We start from the raw sequence: 19,219 nt of genomic DNA on the forward strand, positions 1-19,219 counted from the left end.
TTTGGTGCGCCACTTTATGTTTTCCCGCCATCATCTGATTCTCTGGTTGAATCTTTGAGTGTTTTATTTCAATAATTTTAGCATTCGAAAGAAAATGAGAGATTCTCACCGCCTTTTTCTTCGAAGTCTTATGTCTAAGCAGTTCCTTTCTGAAAAGGAAACAAAAACCCTGTATCAGAAGGCGTGTCGGGTATTTGGAGGTAAGTCAAAACGCTTGTATGTGACGTCGAACCTTCACTCTCAAACTTGTAAGCTTATGATAATCGAGCGTTTCTTTTAACATAATTTCAGATGACAGCTCTCCAGAGAACTTCGAAACGTTCTTGGAAACTGTAAACAGAAATTTGAAGCCACTTTACATGGAGATAAGGCGTGGGGTTTCTGAAGAAGATGGGTCTAATAATTATGGATTGGTATGGAAAATTTGGAATGCAAAGTTAATCAGAAAAAAGTCAGGATTTCAAACTAGTACATCCTCATTATGTTTTGTCTCACTTTATATAGTATGGCAAATTATTCTCACATTTATTTTTGATTGGTTCTTACTAATGATCAATTAGAGGACAGATGCGTGGATGACGTCATTTGACATTTTTGTGTCTCTTCATATGAAACAAATGTGTACATGTAGTTCCAGAAAATATCCATACCTCCCCTGTGGAAGGATTTTTTTCTAAGACCCCTGCCCTCCTACCCTTCTGGAAATCCCTATTCAGCTTTGTACATTTCTTTGTTTTGATCTTAGAGAACCCTCCACCCCCAGAAATTCTAATCCCTCTATTGGCGGGGGGGGGGGGGGGGGGGGGGATATGGATATTTTCTGGAAAACTGCGCAATAGATTCCATCTTGCTGTGTGTCTGTTTGGTAATTAGTCACAGAAGATGTCAAAATGTGTTAAGAACATCAGTGACACATTTAGCTATCACCATATGTGCCACTGTTTTGTTCTGACCATATACTGAAGTCATCTGTGATTAATAACACAGGGACGCACGACAACATGGGATCTATTTGTTAAGTTAAATATTTGCCTTGGACCATGATTGCATTTGTAAACCTTTGAAAGAGAATATTGTTTCCCTTGCTTTAAATAGCGGCTGTAAAATGTAGTTTTCTGACTGCTATTGTATGTTGGCTGTTAAAAAATAAGACTAATCATAGGCTATTTACTATTGATGTTAGTCAAATTGACTGCATCTTGTTGATTTCTTTTTTTCATTCAAAACAAAAGGATGGAGTCTAATTATTTTAAATAATATCTATTACATATTGCAGTTTTCTAAATTACGTGATCTATCCACTTACATGCCTTTTTTGTCAATTGGTAAATAGTAAGGTGCTAAAATAATGTATCACTTTCATTAAAATATTTTCCAGGTAAATACAACTGAGGACGAACAGTCAAAGTTGGCAACAGACTTTTCTCCAAATGACATTGCCTTCTTCAAGAAAGCGGTAAATAAGCATGTACATTCAAGCAACTTATTGGGAATCCACTTGCTGGACTACAAAATCCACTAACCCTGGACTATCAGACAAGACCTTCTTTGCATGTTGCTAAGAGGCATATTACATCAACGTTGTTTTACTCTGTTGATGGAAGTGTCAAAAGAACAGCGTAGAGGCAGCATGGCCAAGCGGTTAGAGCACCGGATTTGAAATCTGTAGGTCCTGGGTTCAAATCCAGTTCTGACCATTAGCTGATGTTGTTCTCGGTAGCCCTGAGGTCAACTTCTTGGCTGTGCTTGTAAATAGCCAACTGGTCTGCCTCCCGCCAGTTGGGATTCTTAACCTAGTTATGTTTATTTGAATATTTATTTATCATTGTTTGTTTACATTGATCCTGAAAAACCCCAATGGGGAGTGGCCAATTAAGTATACACATACATTTTAATTTCAGTGAAGGCATGACATGTTTAGCCACCCACTTTTAAAGCTCATATTTAACTTTTTCCGGTCACGCTCTATAAATTTCAATGCTTCAGGATTGATGACTAAAAAAATTCTAAAAAAATCGGATTATTTTTGTTTCCCCTGAAATTTGGGGACATAAAACTAGAGATAATTACCTAAGCACATGGCTAGTTTCATGTGGGATACTTCAATGTGGCCTACAGAACGACAATGCATAATCACACAATTTCAAGTCAAAATTTCCGCCATTTGTTGAGCGAGCGATGTCCATAATTTCAAGGTCCTGAAGATGTTTTTTGAAGTGGACAACATTCCTAAAGGTATTTGAAGTAAGTACGAATGTCATTTTATGATTAGCAAGAAATTAGAAGCAAACATTTTAGGTAAGTGAGCTTGCATGACCTTTGCCATGTGCTACGCAAATCCACGCATGTTGTTCAAAGGCGACTAAATTCCCTTCGGACCGCCGTTTTTCCGTTTGCAATCTCAAATAATTCTTGAATTATGTGTCTTGAATCATTTTTGGGATCGTAGAGCTCAGGAACTGGAAAAAAGCTTCATTTCGTTGAGTAAACACACTTTTCAAAAGGACAGTCACGTAACTCGATCTGAGTTAATATTCCACTGGCTGTCGCCATGGTAACGGAAATGCAAGATTTTTAATTAGTTAAAAAAACAATCTAAAAAATTTCATTTTTGATGGTTTTTCGCTCTGTTTTCAGGGTGTGTTTGCTGATAAATTAAGGAAAATTATTTATTTCTACATTAAATTTGACCAGTGGAGTGGAAATACACTTTTTAAATATTTTTTTACATTTTTTCCCATTTTTTGTGAAGTTTAATTTATTTAAATTGTTTAAAAATTACTACTAGCTTCCATGAAGGAAAGCTTTTTTTTCTAGAGAGTATTTTTTATGCTCATTTAAATGAGATATAGTAGATTACTCTCCTGTAAATATTTGCTGAGATATTAATGATTAACCTTATGACCTTTTGCCACATCCGTTTTTGATGTGACACAAATGAATTAAGCCTTTTTGTATTGTTATGTAGATGGATCTGATAGTTGACTCTCCAGATGGTACAGTGTCTTCCTTTGATGTAATCAACGCTTCAGCAGACTTGGAGAAGAGGATGAATATTACACATGCTGAAGAACTTATTGAAAGGCTCCTTAAAGACAAATGGATGTCAGAGGTTAGTCTGCCAATGCTTATTTGAAATGTATCCTCACCTAAACAAGAAGTTCTGGTACATACAGGACCTGTCCTGGCCATTCTTAGCACTAGTTGTGAAAACATGAACAGCTGACAGACGACTTCAGCTTTTTCTTCAACTGTTGGTGATAAATTTTATTTTGGTTTTGATAAGAGTGTTCTGCTACAATATTTGCAATTTGTATCTAAGTTTTGTTAATTTTTTTGTAATAAATAATGGACTTACTAAAATGCAAATCTGTTACAAAAAAAAAGAGAAAAAAGCTACTTACACAAAGGAAAAAAAACACAACAAATGTACTTACAATACACCACTGACACTAAAATCTGTTCATGGAAAATGTTGCTTTGGGGAGCTTTTAAAGCATCCTTAGTCAGAGTTTCCAAAAGTAACCCACTGCTGGCAAAAATCCTGATCTACTTTGTCATCTAAGCCAGCTACTCTGCTAAGTTATACTTTCAGTTCTTCAAAAGAGTGCAAAATCAGCTACCTACTCCAACACATAAAGTCACCTACTTGAAAACTTGTGACAACTCTCTTAGATTACAGAACATTTAACTCCACGTTGTGGCACTATATGCAAGGGTACAAATTTGCATTTGAAATCTGCACAGTACATGTTGGAAGTAGGACTTCTTCTTTAATTAATCCTTGTGCATGGTACTATAGATGGCAACATTCTAATAAGTTATAAATACTATTTTTATTGTTATTAATATTGTAGACATCAGGATCATACTCACTGGGACCAAGAGCCATGTTAGAACTCTATCCATACTTAAAGAGAGTGTATGAAGATCAGATAGTAGACTGCATGATGTGTCGTGAGATTGCTATAAGGGTCAGTACATCTGAAGATTTATGGAGACTATTTTCTGTTCAAGAACCTGGTTCTTTACCATGATTTGTCTCTTTACCTGCTGAGCCAACAATAATTATAATTCTTTCTTTTAAAAATATTAGGGGCAGTGTTGCACTCGATGTGATGGCAAGATTCATCACCATTGTGCTGCTCGCTACTTTCGTGGAAGGTAATGAAATAGATTAGCCTCGCTCATTTTGATTCAGGAAAATATGTTGTTGTTGACATGCAATTGACTGTAGCATCTGCTTTCAATCCTGTGCATCACCCAAGGCTTTTAAATTCCAACAGGGCTCAGAAGACATGTCCAAACCAGCAGTGTGGTGCGGTGTGGATGCATGAAGTACCTCAGCTATCAACATCATCTCCATCTCAAGTGAATGGTGAGTTGTAATTTGTTAAAGGTTTCATTGTCTGTAAAAATAATTTCCATTCCAAGTATAAATGCTGATTATCAATCAGGAGTGAGGGATTTGTCCTATTTTTTCAAAGCTTCCATCAAACATTTTGTGTCAAATGAAGACAATACACACGTGAGAAAGTGGTTTCCCTTTAAACAAGGAGTCACTCTACTTTCCATAATCAAATGAAAGAGACATCGGAGATAATGTAGTAACATTTACTTGTGCTAACTGTATTCAGTTTGTTACAGAGAATGATGGAAGAAAAAAAAGCATCCTGGATGGTAGACAGAATTCATCTTCAATTGTACAATTTTATATGGCAGCAATAATTGAAGGGTTTCGTGCAAAAAGGGCATATGTGACATTTTGGGCCGATTTTTATTTTTTGCAGGATCGAGCTAATTTTTGGCACTGACTTGTTTTGACATGAAAAGCATCGTTGCGTAATTGTTTTTGTTGATTTGCACTTAGTTTTCGAGAAATAACGTATGCAAAAAACTAAGTTTTCCGAGCGGCATCTTTTGGAGTGAATCCTTCCAAGGTGGATTTTGATACGGCGCAAACTTAAACGGTTACTTTTAGCAGCTTCGACAGCACGTTTCTTTTTAAATAGATGTTTTGATTTTTTAAAGTAGTAGAGAAATAGACCGGAAAAAAAAATTGACTGACCTTGTATCGAACCAGTGTCACAACAAAACAAACTCGCATCCAGCCAGTTCAGCACCTTATTCGCTTGCGCTAATGAAGCAACAGTAAGAGAATTGAGTAATTATGTGAATAATAAAACTAGCAGCAAATACCACGCTTCGGTGACTTCATCGTTTAGCAAAACAAAGGTTTCTAGGTTTCTTTTGTTTTTCGCTCAACAAAAGATCTCCAAAAGATACCCTTGGAAAACTGAGTTTTTTTGCATATGTTATTTCTTGAAAACAAAGCGCAAATCAACAAAAACAATTACGCAATGATGCTTTTCATGTCAAAACAAGTCAGTGCCAAAAATTAGCTCGATCCTGCAAAAAATAAAAATCGGCCCAAGATGTCACATACGCCCTTTTTGCACGAAAGCCTTCAATTGATTATATGACGTTTTGTTGACAGAAATTATTTCTCTGTGCTAACTTTAACTTGAGTTGTGATGGGTCAAGTTCAAGCCAAGTTGGTAGCTGAACTCTGCTTCTTTTTCAGGTGAAAACGATGCTGGGCCTTCATCACAAGCTGGACCTCCAGGACGGCAACGTAGAAAGAGAAGATGAGAACAAACAAAACTTGCTGTGTACTATTAGTTTTAAAAAAATCCTGTTAGTTATGGTTACAGTTTAGATGTATATTTGGACATTGATATGAAATACCAGTATATGGCGACTGATTGTATCACTCAAGAATTATTCCACACAGGATAGAGCTTTGACTGTTCAGAGACAATAACAAAGTGTCTTCAAGCAATAGTTTTGCATGGGACTATGTTAAAATTGATTTTGATTTTGCTTGTGTTCGAACTGCTGAAGAAGATAATGAAAGGCTCAATGATATTTTTTTATATTTCTTCAATATTTCTTATCCTAGGGCTTCTCATTATCTTGCAGAGTAAATGGTGATTTTGATTAAAAAAAAAGAAGCATCAATATTGCAATCAATAGTGTTTTGTCACGACAGTACATTTTTTCCAAAAAACAAAACATAAAAGATGGCCATTAAGCTAATGGTCCAAATAAAAAGAAGTGTTATTGCGACATTTAAATGTGTGGTTTAACTGTGTCAGTAATACTACTAAAAATTAACAAAGAAAATTGATTTTGTGTAAAGTGACAACAGAAATTGAACATAAACCTTTTTTATTCCTCTGTTAGTCATACATTTTCTGTAAACATATAATTTTTATAACATAAGTTGATAGTGGAACTAGCCAATAAATATTCAAAACATTAAATTACCTCAGTCAAACCTCCACTACCAATAACTTGTCTATAGTAGCCACCTCTCTGTGAAGGCCAGGATATTTTTTCTAAGTACGTTATGTCAGTCCATATTTTATACTCTGCCTTCACCAATCTACAATGTTCAGTTAATTTTCCATAAATTTAAGGTACCATTGTAGAGAGGGTCTCCTGTAATATTCTAATAGATCAGAATATATTAATTTATCGTAAAAGTCATTTACAACTCAAACATTTTATATTAATAATATTTGTTATATCAAGATAGACCAAAGGACACTATATTTCACCCTTATATCATAAAATATTTTCTTGTATCAACATTTTTCTCAAGTGTGTGATGTTTGCTGTGTGTCGTTAGACTTTCCTTGGTAACTTGTTGCTGTATTCTTACTTCCTTTAAGATTCTGATTAGAAACTCTACGACAGTTCTTGCTACAGGCAATACCTTGATGAGATGAAAACACAATGAACAGACTTTCTGTTTGGTTAAGGACTGAAAAGCCAACAGTGCATTACAGTTAAATATGCAACATATTGCTATAATAAAGGTAATTTATTTTACATAAATTTAAGAGAGAAATATTTTTATTGAATAATTTTTTCCTAGTTTGTGTCTATTTGATAGCATTCTTTTTGTACTTTTCTTTTTGAACCAACTATTGAAGTTTTTTTTTAACTTCTCCGTCCACACAATACCACAGTTATTTTATTTCTTATTAATTTAATTTTAAATAAAATAATTATAGTACAAGCACTAGGTGCTGCTTTTAAAACCTTTGTGAAATAATGCAATTTTTTCTTAGCAAATGAAGCTAAACATTCAAACAACAGCCAACTTCTGGCATTCCAATTGTTGCATGTCATATTACAGCTACACCCATGCCTTCTATGGCCAGAGGTAGTGGCGCAAACTCCTCCCACTTGTTAGTTAAAGGATCATAGCAGTCAATCTTTTCTGTTTCAACATTCATGCATGCACCTCCCATGGCAAACAATTTGTCATCAACAGCAGCTACAGCTGGACTCTCTCTCCTCATCAGCATCGGAGGCAGTGAAAGCCATCTGTTCATACGTGGATCAAAACACTCCACAGAGTTATGATCTTCATCATAATCACTCCCTCCGACAACAAATATCTTGCTCTTAAGTACTGCTGCACCAAAGTATCTTCGTCGATAGCTCATGGCGACACAAGCACTCCAGCGATCCAGCCGTGGGTCATACCTTTCTACCGTGTTTAATATAGAGACACCGTTGTCTCCACCAATTGCATAGATAGTACCATCTAGAGTAACCATGGCAATTCCCTCTCGCATTGTGCTCATGGGTTTCATGTGAGTCCAGACATCCCTGAAGAGAGCAGATTCAACAAATTTTAAGTGCTGTTAAAATACTAGTTTCAAGGAAGTTGTCAAAGGAACTAGTATTTTTCCTGTTGTTTTGTGCCACAAAATTATCTGTCACTTACTGCCATCAAATATGTTTTCTTGTATGCAATTTGTCTTCATGTCATGTCTAATCTTTGAAATTTGCATGGATATTAGTCCATAGACATCATCTGTTCCTTAAAGCTAACAGCACTTGGCTTTTGGAAAACTGTGGCTGTTTAGAACAGATAAATGTTTTAAGGGTAAATTAATCTTTAAGCAATGATGAAAGTAATGATAACCTGACTGGATCATAACGTTCCAAGCTGTTATATTCAGAACGTGAGAAGTCACTTCCTCCCGATGCATACAACCAACCATCCAGCTCTACCAAACCAAAAGCATGCCGTCCACATGCCATAGGCTGAACATACGTCCACTTGTCAGTGGCAGGATGGTAACATTCTACTGAACTAAGGGCTACATCACCATCACATCCTAACAAAAATGGTGTAAAACAAAATTGTAAATAGCAGCAAGCAATTTTTAAAAGTTTAACGGATGTTTCAATCCATTAGGTCCGCTACAAACTGTAACCAATTATCCTGTAGGAAGAGTGAACATTTCTTTTCATTTAGCAGTAGACATGCAAACGTTTCTACAAATAGTGTTCCCTAGGCCACACTTTCTAGCCATTTTGGGAGTCTGATGTCATCCTCATAGAGTACAATGGGGCTAATAAAAAATCTGACCACAAAACAACTGGAAATCAAGCCCAATAGCTTCAATAAAACTCAAATGTACTTGAAACATTTTGTGAGAAGACAACTTAAACTGGCTACACCCTACCACTTTTTTCTCTTTTTTTCACCACTTAATAGACTTTGGAAAAATGAGAGAACTTAGCCTCCAGAGGCACTTGTTGTGCTTTTATCATAAATTTTACTTTGATGCAGCTCAATGATTTATAAAAAAGGCTCTTATAACAAGCTCTTGCCTACCTCCTGCCGCATAAATATGGCCACTATATACAGCCACACCCACACCATCACGATGTTTGTTCATTGGAGCCACTTCATCCCACATGTTGGTCTCAAAGTTGAATCTCCTGACACTGTTGAATACCCTGTTATGTATTTCACCACCCACAATGTAGATCATAGTGCTCCTGGCTTTATGCCTAGCCTGTGTCCCGAATGGGATGTTGTCACGTCGTTCAGGAAGCAGATGAAAGTTCTTTGCCTCACTGATTAGCCTCATGCAAGTGTCATTGCTTTCTACCAGCTTCTCGCTCTCTATACAATCAACTGAAGCAGAAATACACTTTCATGTTACAAGGTGAGATTTTTGATGTGGGCAAAGGGTGTAACCTTGCCAGAAAGAGTGTGATGGGAAGTAGTTACCAAGTAAGAAATTTGGAATCTTTTGGGGTTGGAGAGCAACAGAATACAACAGAAAGGTGCAGTTTTTCTTTTGAGGCTGTTTTGCCAACCAGGATTTCTACAGGGTGGACAATATGCTTACAGCTTTGACCATTTTGGTCTAGCAAATATCAAATTTTACAGCTCCAGAAAAATATCCATACTCCCCCCACAGAGATTGGAATTTCCTTGGGGTGGGGGGTTCTGTAAGGCCAAACAATTTTAAGAAATTTATAAAGCTTAATTGTAATTTCCAGAGGGACAGGAGGGTCTTAGACAAAATCCCTCCTGTGGGGGGGGGGGGGGGGGGAGAGAGGTATAGACATTTTCTGGAACTATATAAATTATTTCATTTTTCAATTTCATTTCCTGGATATTTCAAATCACGGTATCTGAAATTCAGTCACGATTATTTTTGCCATAGAAAAATCTTGATTATGCAAACCTTTGTTGAACAATGTCAGACGCTTCGAGCTATATTTTATGCTTGTGTGACTAAGAGATAAATGAGTGTACGATATATAATACGGAGAGCACTTTGCTCTGCGTGACTTCTGTGTGATCAGGAAATGACGATAATCACGAAAATTTCATTTTCCAAAGGAAAACAAAATAGCTGTGCAAATTTAATACAGAAAAATCCTGACCTTTAGTCTAGTTAAACGCCTTAAATATGTATAAAATAGACAACTGCTGACGCCAAGAACAACTTTCCTATCGTAACAAAACAATGTTTACTTTGCAGTGGGATGTGAAATTAATGTGTGCACTATTTAGCAATTTAAATCTATCTCTTTTTAAGAAACGTATCTTACCTAAAATTTTCGGCGGCAATAAAGGGAGCCTAATGTCTTTGAGAAATCCTGGTAAATGTCGCTTCCGACGACCCTCGTCGTGATAGATCCACTGTATGACAGAATCGAAAACCTCTTGTTCACTCGCCACATCAAGGAAATCACTCTTCAGCATGGTCGATATCTGTTCGCAAGTCGCATTAAGAAATTCCTCAGACTTAATTACCTCAAGAAAATGTTTTTCAGCATAGCATTGTGCGGCATTTTTTAATTTTGAGAAGCCGTGGTGATCGGCAAAATCTCCAATCCCCAGACAGTTTGTGGGGTGTAACTGATTCTTCAAAAACCCACAACAAGATTCGATGATCGTGTTGAACTGCAGTAAATTCGACACTGACAGAAGATTTTGTGCGTTTTTCTCCGTAATTTCTATAGTCGAAGTGTAGCAAAAGTTTACTATAAGCTCCACTGCCTCGAAGTCTATTCCTTTCAGGGAAATCCTCTCTTGAACACTCTCGCACATGTCGGTGGTAAACATTGAATAAAAATAGGCGCTATTCGCTGCTAAAACCACTCGATGTGCTTTGATTTCTTGTTCATCCACTATCAAAACAACATCGCAAAGTTCCTTTTTTAAATACAATTTCTTAAGGGTCTCCAAAACGTGGCAAGCATGAAATGAGTCCTTGTAATTGAGGACTTCCATAAAGCTTTCTCCTTCCTTCGCGGCCGCCATTTCCTTTGTTTATTAAATTTACGTCCCACAATGCAATTTGAGCATAAATTCGATGCACCTGCGATTTGCAGGGAAAACCCGAACAGCGCGCAAGTATATTTGTTGTTCCAGTTCACTAGTTACTAGACAAAAAAAACAGTTGAAAATCGTTACAATGCCCGAGAAAAAAAGACCAGAACAGACGTTGACCCGAGTTTGGCTCGAAGTTGACCCATATAACTCGTGCTTGACTCGTGCTACTAATAACCTTACATCTTTTGTGCTGTATTAAAATTTTGGTCTCACGCCCAGCTATGGACCAATCTTCCACGCCGAGGTAAAAAGGAAAACAGGAGCTGCAGCTTTAACTCGCACACGTTCGAAAAATACGTAAACTCGAACAGTAAAAGACTGAAAGGCAACAGAACGTGAAATTCTTCGTGGAAATGTTCGGAGTTTTTGGAAATCTTCGGAATGTCCTCGGAAATCATCGGACGGGTGGTATGGTCTTGCGTGGGTGATATAATAACCTCTTACTGCTCTAGTGGGGTTTGGGTAATGGTGTCAAACATATTTTATCGATTGAGGAGGTCTTAAAATGAGCAGCTGAAAAAAGGCTCATTGATTAATGTTTTTTCCTCTCAAAACTGTTGTACCTTCGGGAAAAGGCCTTCCAATGTAGAGGAATGTTCATAAAGTTTGGAGAGCACTATCCATGCAGCCCTAAGCTATAAACGGGGAAAGTTTGGCATGGTGCATCTCTCTTACAAAACTATCAACAGAAGTCAATTTTCCTAGATCTCAAGTATCTAAGAATGTTTGCTAAACAATTGACTGTTGTAAAAATATCTGAAGATGGGTCCTCCCCCTCTTGTAAATTGAATGAAATAGAAAACAAAACATCCGCACCAGACATGTATATTAAACTTTATTCACTAAAAAAAGTATGTTGCAATAATTACAAGAGAAGTGACAGAAATAAGTAATTCTTGGGTATTAAACTGCAACAAATATACTTACATGATTTGCTGCATTATTTTACTGACAGAAAAACTACATTTTAGTAATAAATCTTACAAAAATACTGAGAAAACCACTGACAAGTCAATTACATTCTGCAATGTATTTTACCTCAAAATACAAAAAGCTCTCTCAAACTAGACATTAATATGTTTAATCACAGACAATAAGTTTTCTAACTAAAACATGATCTCAGTTTTTCTGATGACACAAATTTAAGGCTTTTAACTTGTTAAACAAGAAAGAAATATTTACTAACCCCACCCAACCCTGGAGACTTGCATAAGATTATGAGCTCGAGATTTCTATCATGCATAGTAATCAAGAGTGAATAATAATACTACAAATCTACTAGTAGTTCCTAACTCAACTAGTAAATTATCTTAATCCTCTTCACAGACACTTAGAAAGGGAAAGAAGCGGCTGCCAATTTGTTAACAACGACACACTGCTAGGCTACTCACTAACTACACCCGTACCAAACAATTAGATTAGGAGCTTGAGATTTCTATCACGTGATAGTTGACGAGTGAGCAGCCCAAGTCAACTATCACGCATAGAAATCGAGAACGAATAATCTAATTGTTTTAGTATAAATCTACTGTACCTTCAAAACTTTATCTAAATCCTCTTCACAGACACTTCGAAAATGCAAAGAAGCAGCCCTTAGTGCACACTGCTGGGCTACTCACTCTCTACAACAGAATAGCTAGTGAGTAGTGTAGCCAATCAGTGAACAGCATGCATGATAGAACGCTAGTAGATTTATACTAAAACAAAATGGATAGTGAGTTGCATAGCCCTTCAGACAAATGTATTCATGATATAGAATGCTAGTAGATTTATATTTAAAAAACGGAACTGGAAAGTAAATTACTACGAATAAAAAATATTTAATAATCAATAATGCAATGAATAGTCTATGTAAACAACCTCAATGTCAATTTTACACTATATGGCAGAATTTTGTTCCTATAACTTTTGCATCAAAATTATAGAAACAACTGACCTACCATGTTAGTCATGTGCCACCTGTGCTTTGCATACATTAAGGTGGCTCCCTAGAGTATTAATGAACGCCCTCTCCATAGAGCGCAAGTTAGAAAAGGAAACTTAATTTAAGTTAATTTGTCTTAAAGTTTTTCCCGTAGAGATTTACCAGTATGGGTACTGTTAAAATAAGGCTTACTTTTTGGTTCTCAATTTTTGGATTACGGCCTTTACCATGGCCTTTACCATCTTATCTAATGACAGGCAGATATATTCCTCAATTTGTCCTAAACTCCTCAATATTTATACTTTCCTTCGGTGAAATTTTTTCATACTTTGCCACATCATGGAAATGATATTGCCTGACATTTTGAATTGGTAAAAAGTCAAGGTTGTTCAGACGGTTTTTCCAATATTCTGTAATTTGTCATTCTTCTAAATATATTAGATTAGCTCTGACGGATTTTAACAAAAACAGGGTGTTTTATAGGAAGTGTGTGTGGTTACAACCGAGCCAAATTTTAAAAAAATTCACTGAAGAAAACGCGAGAAAATTCACCGTCAGTTTTGCTTTTTGTGCTCATGTTGAGGTCATAAAAATAATAATAAAAAAACTTACGTTTTCCTTCGAGCACACGCAGATTTGTTTCATGCGCGCATGCAATCATAGAACTATAGGGAGCCACCTTAAAACTAGACCTCTATGCCACTGAGTAACAATATATATAGAGTCATTTCTGTCATATATTCAAAACATCAGTTATCCTTACTTAACTTCTACATTGTACACTTTCATTGGATTTTAGTTCTGAGAATATGGCAGAAAATCAAGAATAGATTTTATAACATACTGTACTGTACATGGACTGTTTTAGCCATTGAAAAGAAAATCACTATGACAAAAACTTGATGAAGTTAATTAAAAAAGAAAAAATATATATTTTCCTACTGTAAATAACACAATTAAACAAAATAGCAATGATTGGTGTACAAGGTATTATTCCTCATATGGAAATAAATGGAAAAAAAAAAACTTTTATGACATTATTTACAATGTATACAAATGAACATTCAATAAATCGGTTTATTTAGGAAAGGACTTAAGGAGTTATTAGCACTCAAGGTGTTAAAGTATGGATTTTTATGCCTAATTCTACAAAAATGTCACTCTTGCTGCTGCAGCTACCACTAACTACACAAAATCCATGAAACAAGGTGGGTAGGTAAATAAAACTGGCTGCATTTTAACTCAGCTACTGGGAGAAAACACACATTACATTGCAATCATCTCAGTAGTCGCACATGTATTTACAGTCAATAACTTCATAGTATCACAGTTCAATAAACTACGTGGTCGCCTTTGTAATATTTCATCCAACTTGGGTGAATGCTAGCTTTCAATCAAACAGTTTAGGTGCTTTCTAATGATATGGCAAAAGCTGCAGAGATTTCCAGCAGTAGAACAACACTGCCCCACTAATCAACAGTCCAAGATAAAGATAATGAAAAGAATACCAGTACAGCACACCAAAATTAATAATAATCCACAAATGCCACTAAATTGCCATAAATTTGAGTTAAACATTTAAAAGCTTACTTATCTTGGATCATGTTTATGCAGTTTTTGCTAAATTCGTCACTGTAACCACTTCCCTCCACTATGATTCTAAATTTTGATGCTGCCGTTGAGATTGTTAAGTTTTACTACTCCATAAAAGACACAGAAAAGTAATTTCTCATGACCCTATTCATTTTGGGAATTTTTCGACTCTTAGGCAGTGAAATGTTAAGGTTGCTCCAGGTATCTTGTCCCTTAGAATATTTGATGACAGCCTCCCAGAAAGTGACACCTATCTATACTGAAATCCAAGATACATAACAAGTACATGTATGTATTCCATGCTGTACTAAAAGTCAGGCATGTGCCTGTTTATTAAAACAGAGATTTCACTAAGGGAGTTAAATTGCTAAAATGTACAACAAACTACACATAAGCTAGCCTGTGAACTAAGATGGAATCAATCATCACCATAGCAGCAGTGCATGAAAAAAAGGAGGCTGTATTCATGAATGACAAACCAAATTTGAGTGTTCAAACTTGTAACCAGTCCATAAGAACTGGACAAGATCCTCATCCCAGTAGTGCAGATGAACATATCACGAAATCATCATCATCATCACTGCTCTTTGTGCCAGTAGATGTACAAGGCCGTGAACATATCAACAGTTGTTGGTTCAACATAACTTGTAATTTAATGAATAAATAGCAAAAATGAGTAAGTTGTGAGCCTCAGTAGGCTTTTTGCGATATATTAAAATTCCACTTGATAGAGAGGTCTAGAGGTATAAACAAGGGAAATGAACAAACACACTCATTCAATTTCCTTCATTCAAGTCCTCTAGGCCTTGCTGCCAAAGCTGAATTTTACTGTATCAAAAACAGTTTATCATTGAAAGAAAAGCTATTACACTTCTAATGAATGAAGCAACTCTAATAAATTATTCTTTAGTTTGCCTAGTGTCATTAACACTCTGGGTAATGTTATTATAAAATTTCTTCCTATAAGCTAAAATGCTTATTCCTTGTGACATGCACTGAGAAATTGTGAGTTATAATTTGAATACTTTGCTAAAAAGTACAACAATGTAAAAATAGTGTTCTGAAGGTACTTCTCTACTGTCTGTCATTTTCTGTAGAAGACTGATCTTGCATTCTGCAGATGGACAAAAAGGACACAAAGAGTGAGGAAATAATGGCAGTGCACACCAACACAGAACTACTAAAGTATTCCACTATCATAGTTTTTATTATCACTAGGAAGTAATTAAGTCTGTAAAAAAGCCATCTCCTGTACAGGGCTGTCATTAAGTTTTGAGTCACCTGTAGTCTTGGTCTTCCCACTTGTAACAAACTTGTTACTTTGTAGGTGAACTGTACCAACTACAGGCAAATTCACCTGTAATATCAAGGGTCTAATAAACATGTTCAGCTGTAACAGGTGCTTCGGGTTATGGCCCTTGTTGACAGCCCTGCTGTATAGAGGGACACATGACCCAACAGTGCCAGCAGTTTGGTTCCAGCAACTAGGATGATTGCCATTTTCTCTGGACAGGATGCTATTCCATCATAGGCTACCTCAAGCATTAAGTCACATAACCACCATGAGTTTACCACTTTATACTACTGGATGTTGTTACATGTAGATCCAACTGCCTGCCACTGCCAGTACTTTTTCTCCTGAGCTACATGAACTTCTCTCGCTAGTTCATTTCAGGGATGGGGATTTGTACTCGCCAGTGAGTGAGATAAAGTCTCAAACCCTTAAATCACCTGAGTGACAGTTTTGACATAATTCAGAGTCTACCGCTTTTCTTATAAGTGAAAAGGTGGCCCCCAGTTTAGTGGAACTTACCTTGAAGCTCTAGAAAAAAAAATTCAATTTCATTGGCACTGCAAGAGCATTTCAATATCTTTGAAAGCAGTTAAGTCAGTTAAGGAGACTTAGTACTAAGTTGTGAGTGCCATAGATTTGTTCAACAAGAACTGGCAAACAGGCAAAGTAGATTACAACTCACCAAGAGATTATGGATCCAGCTTCTTATAATTAGGCTCCGTTGAAACAAAGTAGTCTTCCAACAGGGATTGAAGGTAATCAAATGTTGGTCTTTCCCATTCATTCTTCTTCCAGCATTCCAACATAATGCCGTAGAGTGCATCAGGGGTATCCATGGGCTTGGGCATTCTGTAGCCACGTTCCACTTGGGCTAACACTTCGGCATTTGTCATGCCTGGGTAAGGAACACGACCATGTGTTACCAATTCGACCAGCAAAATTCCAAACGACCACACGTCTGATTTGATGGTGAATTTGTTGTACAGTGCAGCTTCAGGAGCAGTCCATTTTATGGGAAACTTAGCTCCTTGATGGGGGTTATACTCATCATCTTCGATCAACCTTGCCAGACCAAAATCAGCAACTTTGCAGACATTTTCATCTCCAACCAAGATGTTTCTTGCTGCTAAATCACGGTGGATGTAATTCATCCTTTCTAAGTATGCCATACCAGCCGCCACCTGTGCCCCCATGTCAATCAGTTCTGGCAATTTCAGACTCTTGCCGTCTCCTTTCAAATAATCTAACAAGCTTCCATGCTTCATTAACTCTGTTACAATGTAGATCGGTTCCTCGTTTGTGCAAACTGCATAAAGCTGAGAAGACAAAACAATAATAAGTATTTTCTGCAGTCTGGGAATTGATAATGGAAAGAAAACTTTGTAATTTTTCAGCACTTTCATCAGCATTTATCACAGTTTTCCTTGGATTTGCCTCACTCCAAAACATCAATATCTTGAAATCCATTGAGGGTTCAAGAAATTGGGATTCCACTGTTACGTTATATTCTTGTCACTTGCCAACACACCTATTTGAAATTCTTTAGCCCCCTAATATAAGGTATATGTATTACCTGTATAAGATTTGTATGTCTCAGTTTCTTCATTATTGCTGCTTCTGCTAAAAATGCCTGAGGTGACATGGTTCCTGTCTTAAGTGTTTTAACAGCAACGTGTGTCGTTCCATTCCAGACTCCAGCCCACACTTCACCAAACTGTCCTGCACCCAGTCTTTTGGTCAATCTCAGGGACTCACGAGAAATTTCCCAAGCATCTTTAGTGTTATAAGAGAGGCCAGAAGTGACAGGCTTTTCTGCACGGCATGGATAAGCCAGTTTGCAACACAGGCCATCTGCATCCTCACTGTAGTGCTCAACTAGCTCTGAAAGGCTTGCAAAAGGTGCCCGCGTAGTGATATAATAGCCTCCATTGTCCAACTTGCGTATACGGTAGTGTCTGACACTATCTCCATCTCTGATGGACAATGAATAATTACCAGGCATGGTCTCCGAGTCACGGATAAGATAAGTGCCAGATGGACTTCCAGGGGCCAGAAGCTTCTTTTCAGCATCTGCACGTTTTATCTTGCCAAAGAACCAGCTACCAAAAACAAAAATAAGTGAATTCAACCGATCAACTACAACCACATCAGAACTTGTTTGGTACATTTATACCATGAAGCCTACTTACCTAGAAAAAATGAATGAGTTAGTACAGAATTACAAAATTACTCTAAATGTTTCCTGGAGTTGAGGAATAAACAATGATGCTACTTAAGGAATATTTCAGAGGACCTCTGAAAGGTAACGGGTGTAAACTACTGTTTTTTTTTAAAATTATTTCACTAGTTTTCCAGTTCATCTAGCGCACAATGTTTCACTTGCTTCATTATTGCAAGCTACATAAAGTGACATCTGCTCAGGCTGCAGTCATTAACTACTGACAACAGCTGTGTAGACGAAACAAAAGCTGACAAAAAACAAATTGACAACTTTGAACGCCATCGAACGCTGATTTGCATTGCAGTCAGCACAAGAAAAAATAAATGACCCAACCAGACAGTTTGCAACATACATTGTAGCAACCAGACAAGTAACTAATAAACATAATTTGATAAAAAATACAAAACACAGTTAGTTATTGGCAAAAGTTTTCTTTATAAAGAAACAATAAAGTATTAATTCTTGACATTTAAGAACTTAGATTACATCTTGTCAAAACCACTTCCTCAAACTAGAGCTGAAAGTTTGCCAAAAATCTAAAATTCCAAGAACACAATAGTTTATCTGCATGACAAAAACTGCTCAAAGGGATGGAAGCCATCAAATGACAACAAGTTTTATCCCGGAAGTAAAACTGCGTTTCAGGTGAGCTGGAACAAGATCTGAAAAATTTCAGAGCGCGAGACATCCAGCATTCATACGAAAACCCCTGGATCGCTTCCAAAGCATCACACATGGTAAATGGAAATGAAACTTTCACCCTCGTGAATGCGCACGGGATGGAGTGATCCAAATTTTACCACCATTCAATAGGTTTATTACTTGCGCAACTATGCATTCATGTGTGAAAGAACCAAACTCTGCGAGATCTAACACAGCTTCCTTAAATGTGTTAAGCTTTCTGGCTAATTTGGTGGGCGACGGATCATAAAACTATCCACGTCCGGTATAGCTAAAGGATGTGTAAAGATCAGTCGGGGATCATAATCTTCTGGCCGGCTTCATGCGCATAACAATACGAAAATAAAAAAGTTACAATACTTACTCCTGGGCGTTCACACTTAGTTCAGGTGCCACATAATTGCTTGGGATATAGCCTTCTTTGTGAGTGGTTAGAGACTTGGCCAGCCACCAGTCGCTATCCGTGTTGTCAATTACTTGAAGACGTTCGGCTTTCCTGAAGCTCAGGTCCTCGTTGGTACGCGCATCGTAATCATACAGAGCGACAAACACTGTTATGCCTTTGGACGGCTGCATCATCGAATGACTGGACATAATAGAAGACGGCTGGTGGAAATTCACACTCTCTGCTGGAGCGGAGACACGTTTCTGGGCTTCCGTATCATTCGCTTGGCCGTTGTTTGGCGGCAAGTTTCTGCCAGACTCACCCTTAGTTTCATACTTCTTCTTCGTCTTCGTCTTTCCACAGCAGCAACCCATGGTTGCTCCAAAAATTGCGAA

General features: G+C 37.0%; 3 protein-coding genes across 3 annotated transcripts; 1 reads left to right on the forward strand and 2 right to left on the reverse strand.

Moving 5' to 3' along the window:
• The first annotated feature begins 9 nt into the window (after window positions 1-9).
• On the forward strand, window positions 10-6,131 carry LOC110051957 (non-structural maintenance of chromosomes element 1 homolog). Its single transcript, XM_020758071.2, has 8 exons — window positions 10-200; window positions 292-413; window positions 1,379-1,456; window positions 2,969-3,112; window positions 3,858-3,974; window positions 4,097-4,164; window positions 4,287-4,378; window positions 5,585-6,131. The coding sequence occupies exons 1-8, from the start codon at window positions 95-97 to the stop codon at window positions 5,650-5,652; spliced, it is 795 nt and encodes a 264-aa protein (XP_020613730.2). The 5' UTR covers window positions 10-94; the 3' UTR covers window positions 5,653-6,131.
• An 83-nt stretch (window positions 6,132-6,214) lies between these two features.
• LOC110052073 (kelch-like protein 3) lies at window positions 6,215-10,862 on the reverse strand. The gene is made up of 4 exons (XM_089280478.1): window positions 9,940-10,862; window positions 8,705-9,010; window positions 8,006-8,201; window positions 6,215-7,686 (listed from the first exon to the last, which is right to left on the reverse strand). Exons 1-4 carry the CDS (start codon window positions 10,652-10,654, stop codon window positions 7,197-7,199), a joined length of 1,707 nt encoding a protein of 568 aa, XP_089136604.1. The 5' UTR covers window positions 10,655-10,862; the 3' UTR covers window positions 6,215-7,196.
• A 684-nt stretch (window positions 10,863-11,546) lies between these two features.
• LOC110052003 (tyrosine-protein kinase STK-like) lies at window positions 11,547-19,198 on the reverse strand. Its single transcript, XM_020758122.2, has 4 exons — window positions 18,804-19,198; window positions 17,111-17,636; window positions 16,220-16,853; window positions 11,547-15,357 (listed from the first exon to the last, which is right to left on the reverse strand). The coding sequence occupies exons 1-3, from the start codon at window positions 19,196-19,198 to the stop codon at window positions 16,227-16,229; spliced, it is 1,548 nt and encodes a 515-aa protein (XP_020613781.1). The 3' UTR covers window positions 11,547-15,357; window positions 16,220-16,226.
• Between the last annotated feature and the right edge of the window lie 21 nt (window positions 19,199-19,219).

Source organism: Orbicella faveolata, unplaced genomic scaffold (genome assembly GCF_042242905.1).
Source record: "Orbicella faveolata isolate gen_17 unplaced genomic scaffold, um_ofav_v1 contig_47, whole genome shotgun sequence".
Taxonomy (NCBI): Eukaryota; Metazoa; Cnidaria; class Anthozoa; order Scleractinia; family Merulinidae; genus Orbicella; species Orbicella faveolata.

What these genes read in the sequence shown, in the direction of transcription:
- LOC110051957 (XM_020758071.2), top strand. Translation starts at nt 95, where the DNA reads ATGAGAGATTCTCACCGCCTTTTTCTTCGAAGTCTTATGTCTAAGCAG. An exon ending in GGCGTGTCGGGTATTTGGAG is followed by an intron (nt 201 to 291) that starts GTAAGTCAAAAC and finishes ACATAATTTCAG; the next exon opens with ATGACAGCTCTCCAGAGAAC. An exon ending in ATCTCCATCTCAAGTGAATG is followed by an intron (nt 4,379 to 5,584) that starts GTGAGTTGTAAT and finishes CTTCTTTTTCAG; the next exon opens with GTGAAAACGATGCTGGGCCT.
- LOC110052073 (XM_089280478.1), bottom strand. Translation starts at nt 10,654, where the DNA reads ATGGCGGCCGCGAAGGAAGGAGAAAGCTTTATGGAAGTCCTCAATTAC. An exon ending in ATTGCCGCCGAAAATTTTAG is followed by an intron (nt 9,011 to 9,939) that starts GTAAGATACGTT and finishes TTTCTGCTTCAG; the next exon opens with TTGATTGTATAGAGAGCGAG. An exon ending in CCATATTTATGCGGCAGGAG is followed by an intron (nt 8,202 to 8,704) that starts GTAGGCAAGAGC and finishes CATTTTTGTTAG; the next exon opens with GATGTGATGGTGATGTAGCC.
- LOC110052003 (XM_020758122.2), bottom strand. Translation starts at nt 19,198, where the DNA reads ATGGGTTGCTGCTGTGGAAAGACGAAGACGAAGAAGAAGTATGAAACT. An exon ending in CTAAGTGTGAACGCCCAGGA is followed by an intron (nt 17,637 to 18,803) that starts GTAAGTATTGTA and finishes TGTTTTTGGTAG; the next exon opens with CTGGTTCTTTGGCAAGATAA. An exon ending in GACATACAAATCTTATACAG is followed by an intron (nt 16,854 to 17,110) that starts GTAATACATATA and finishes TTGTCTTCTCAG; the next exon opens with CTTTATGCAGTTTGCACAAA.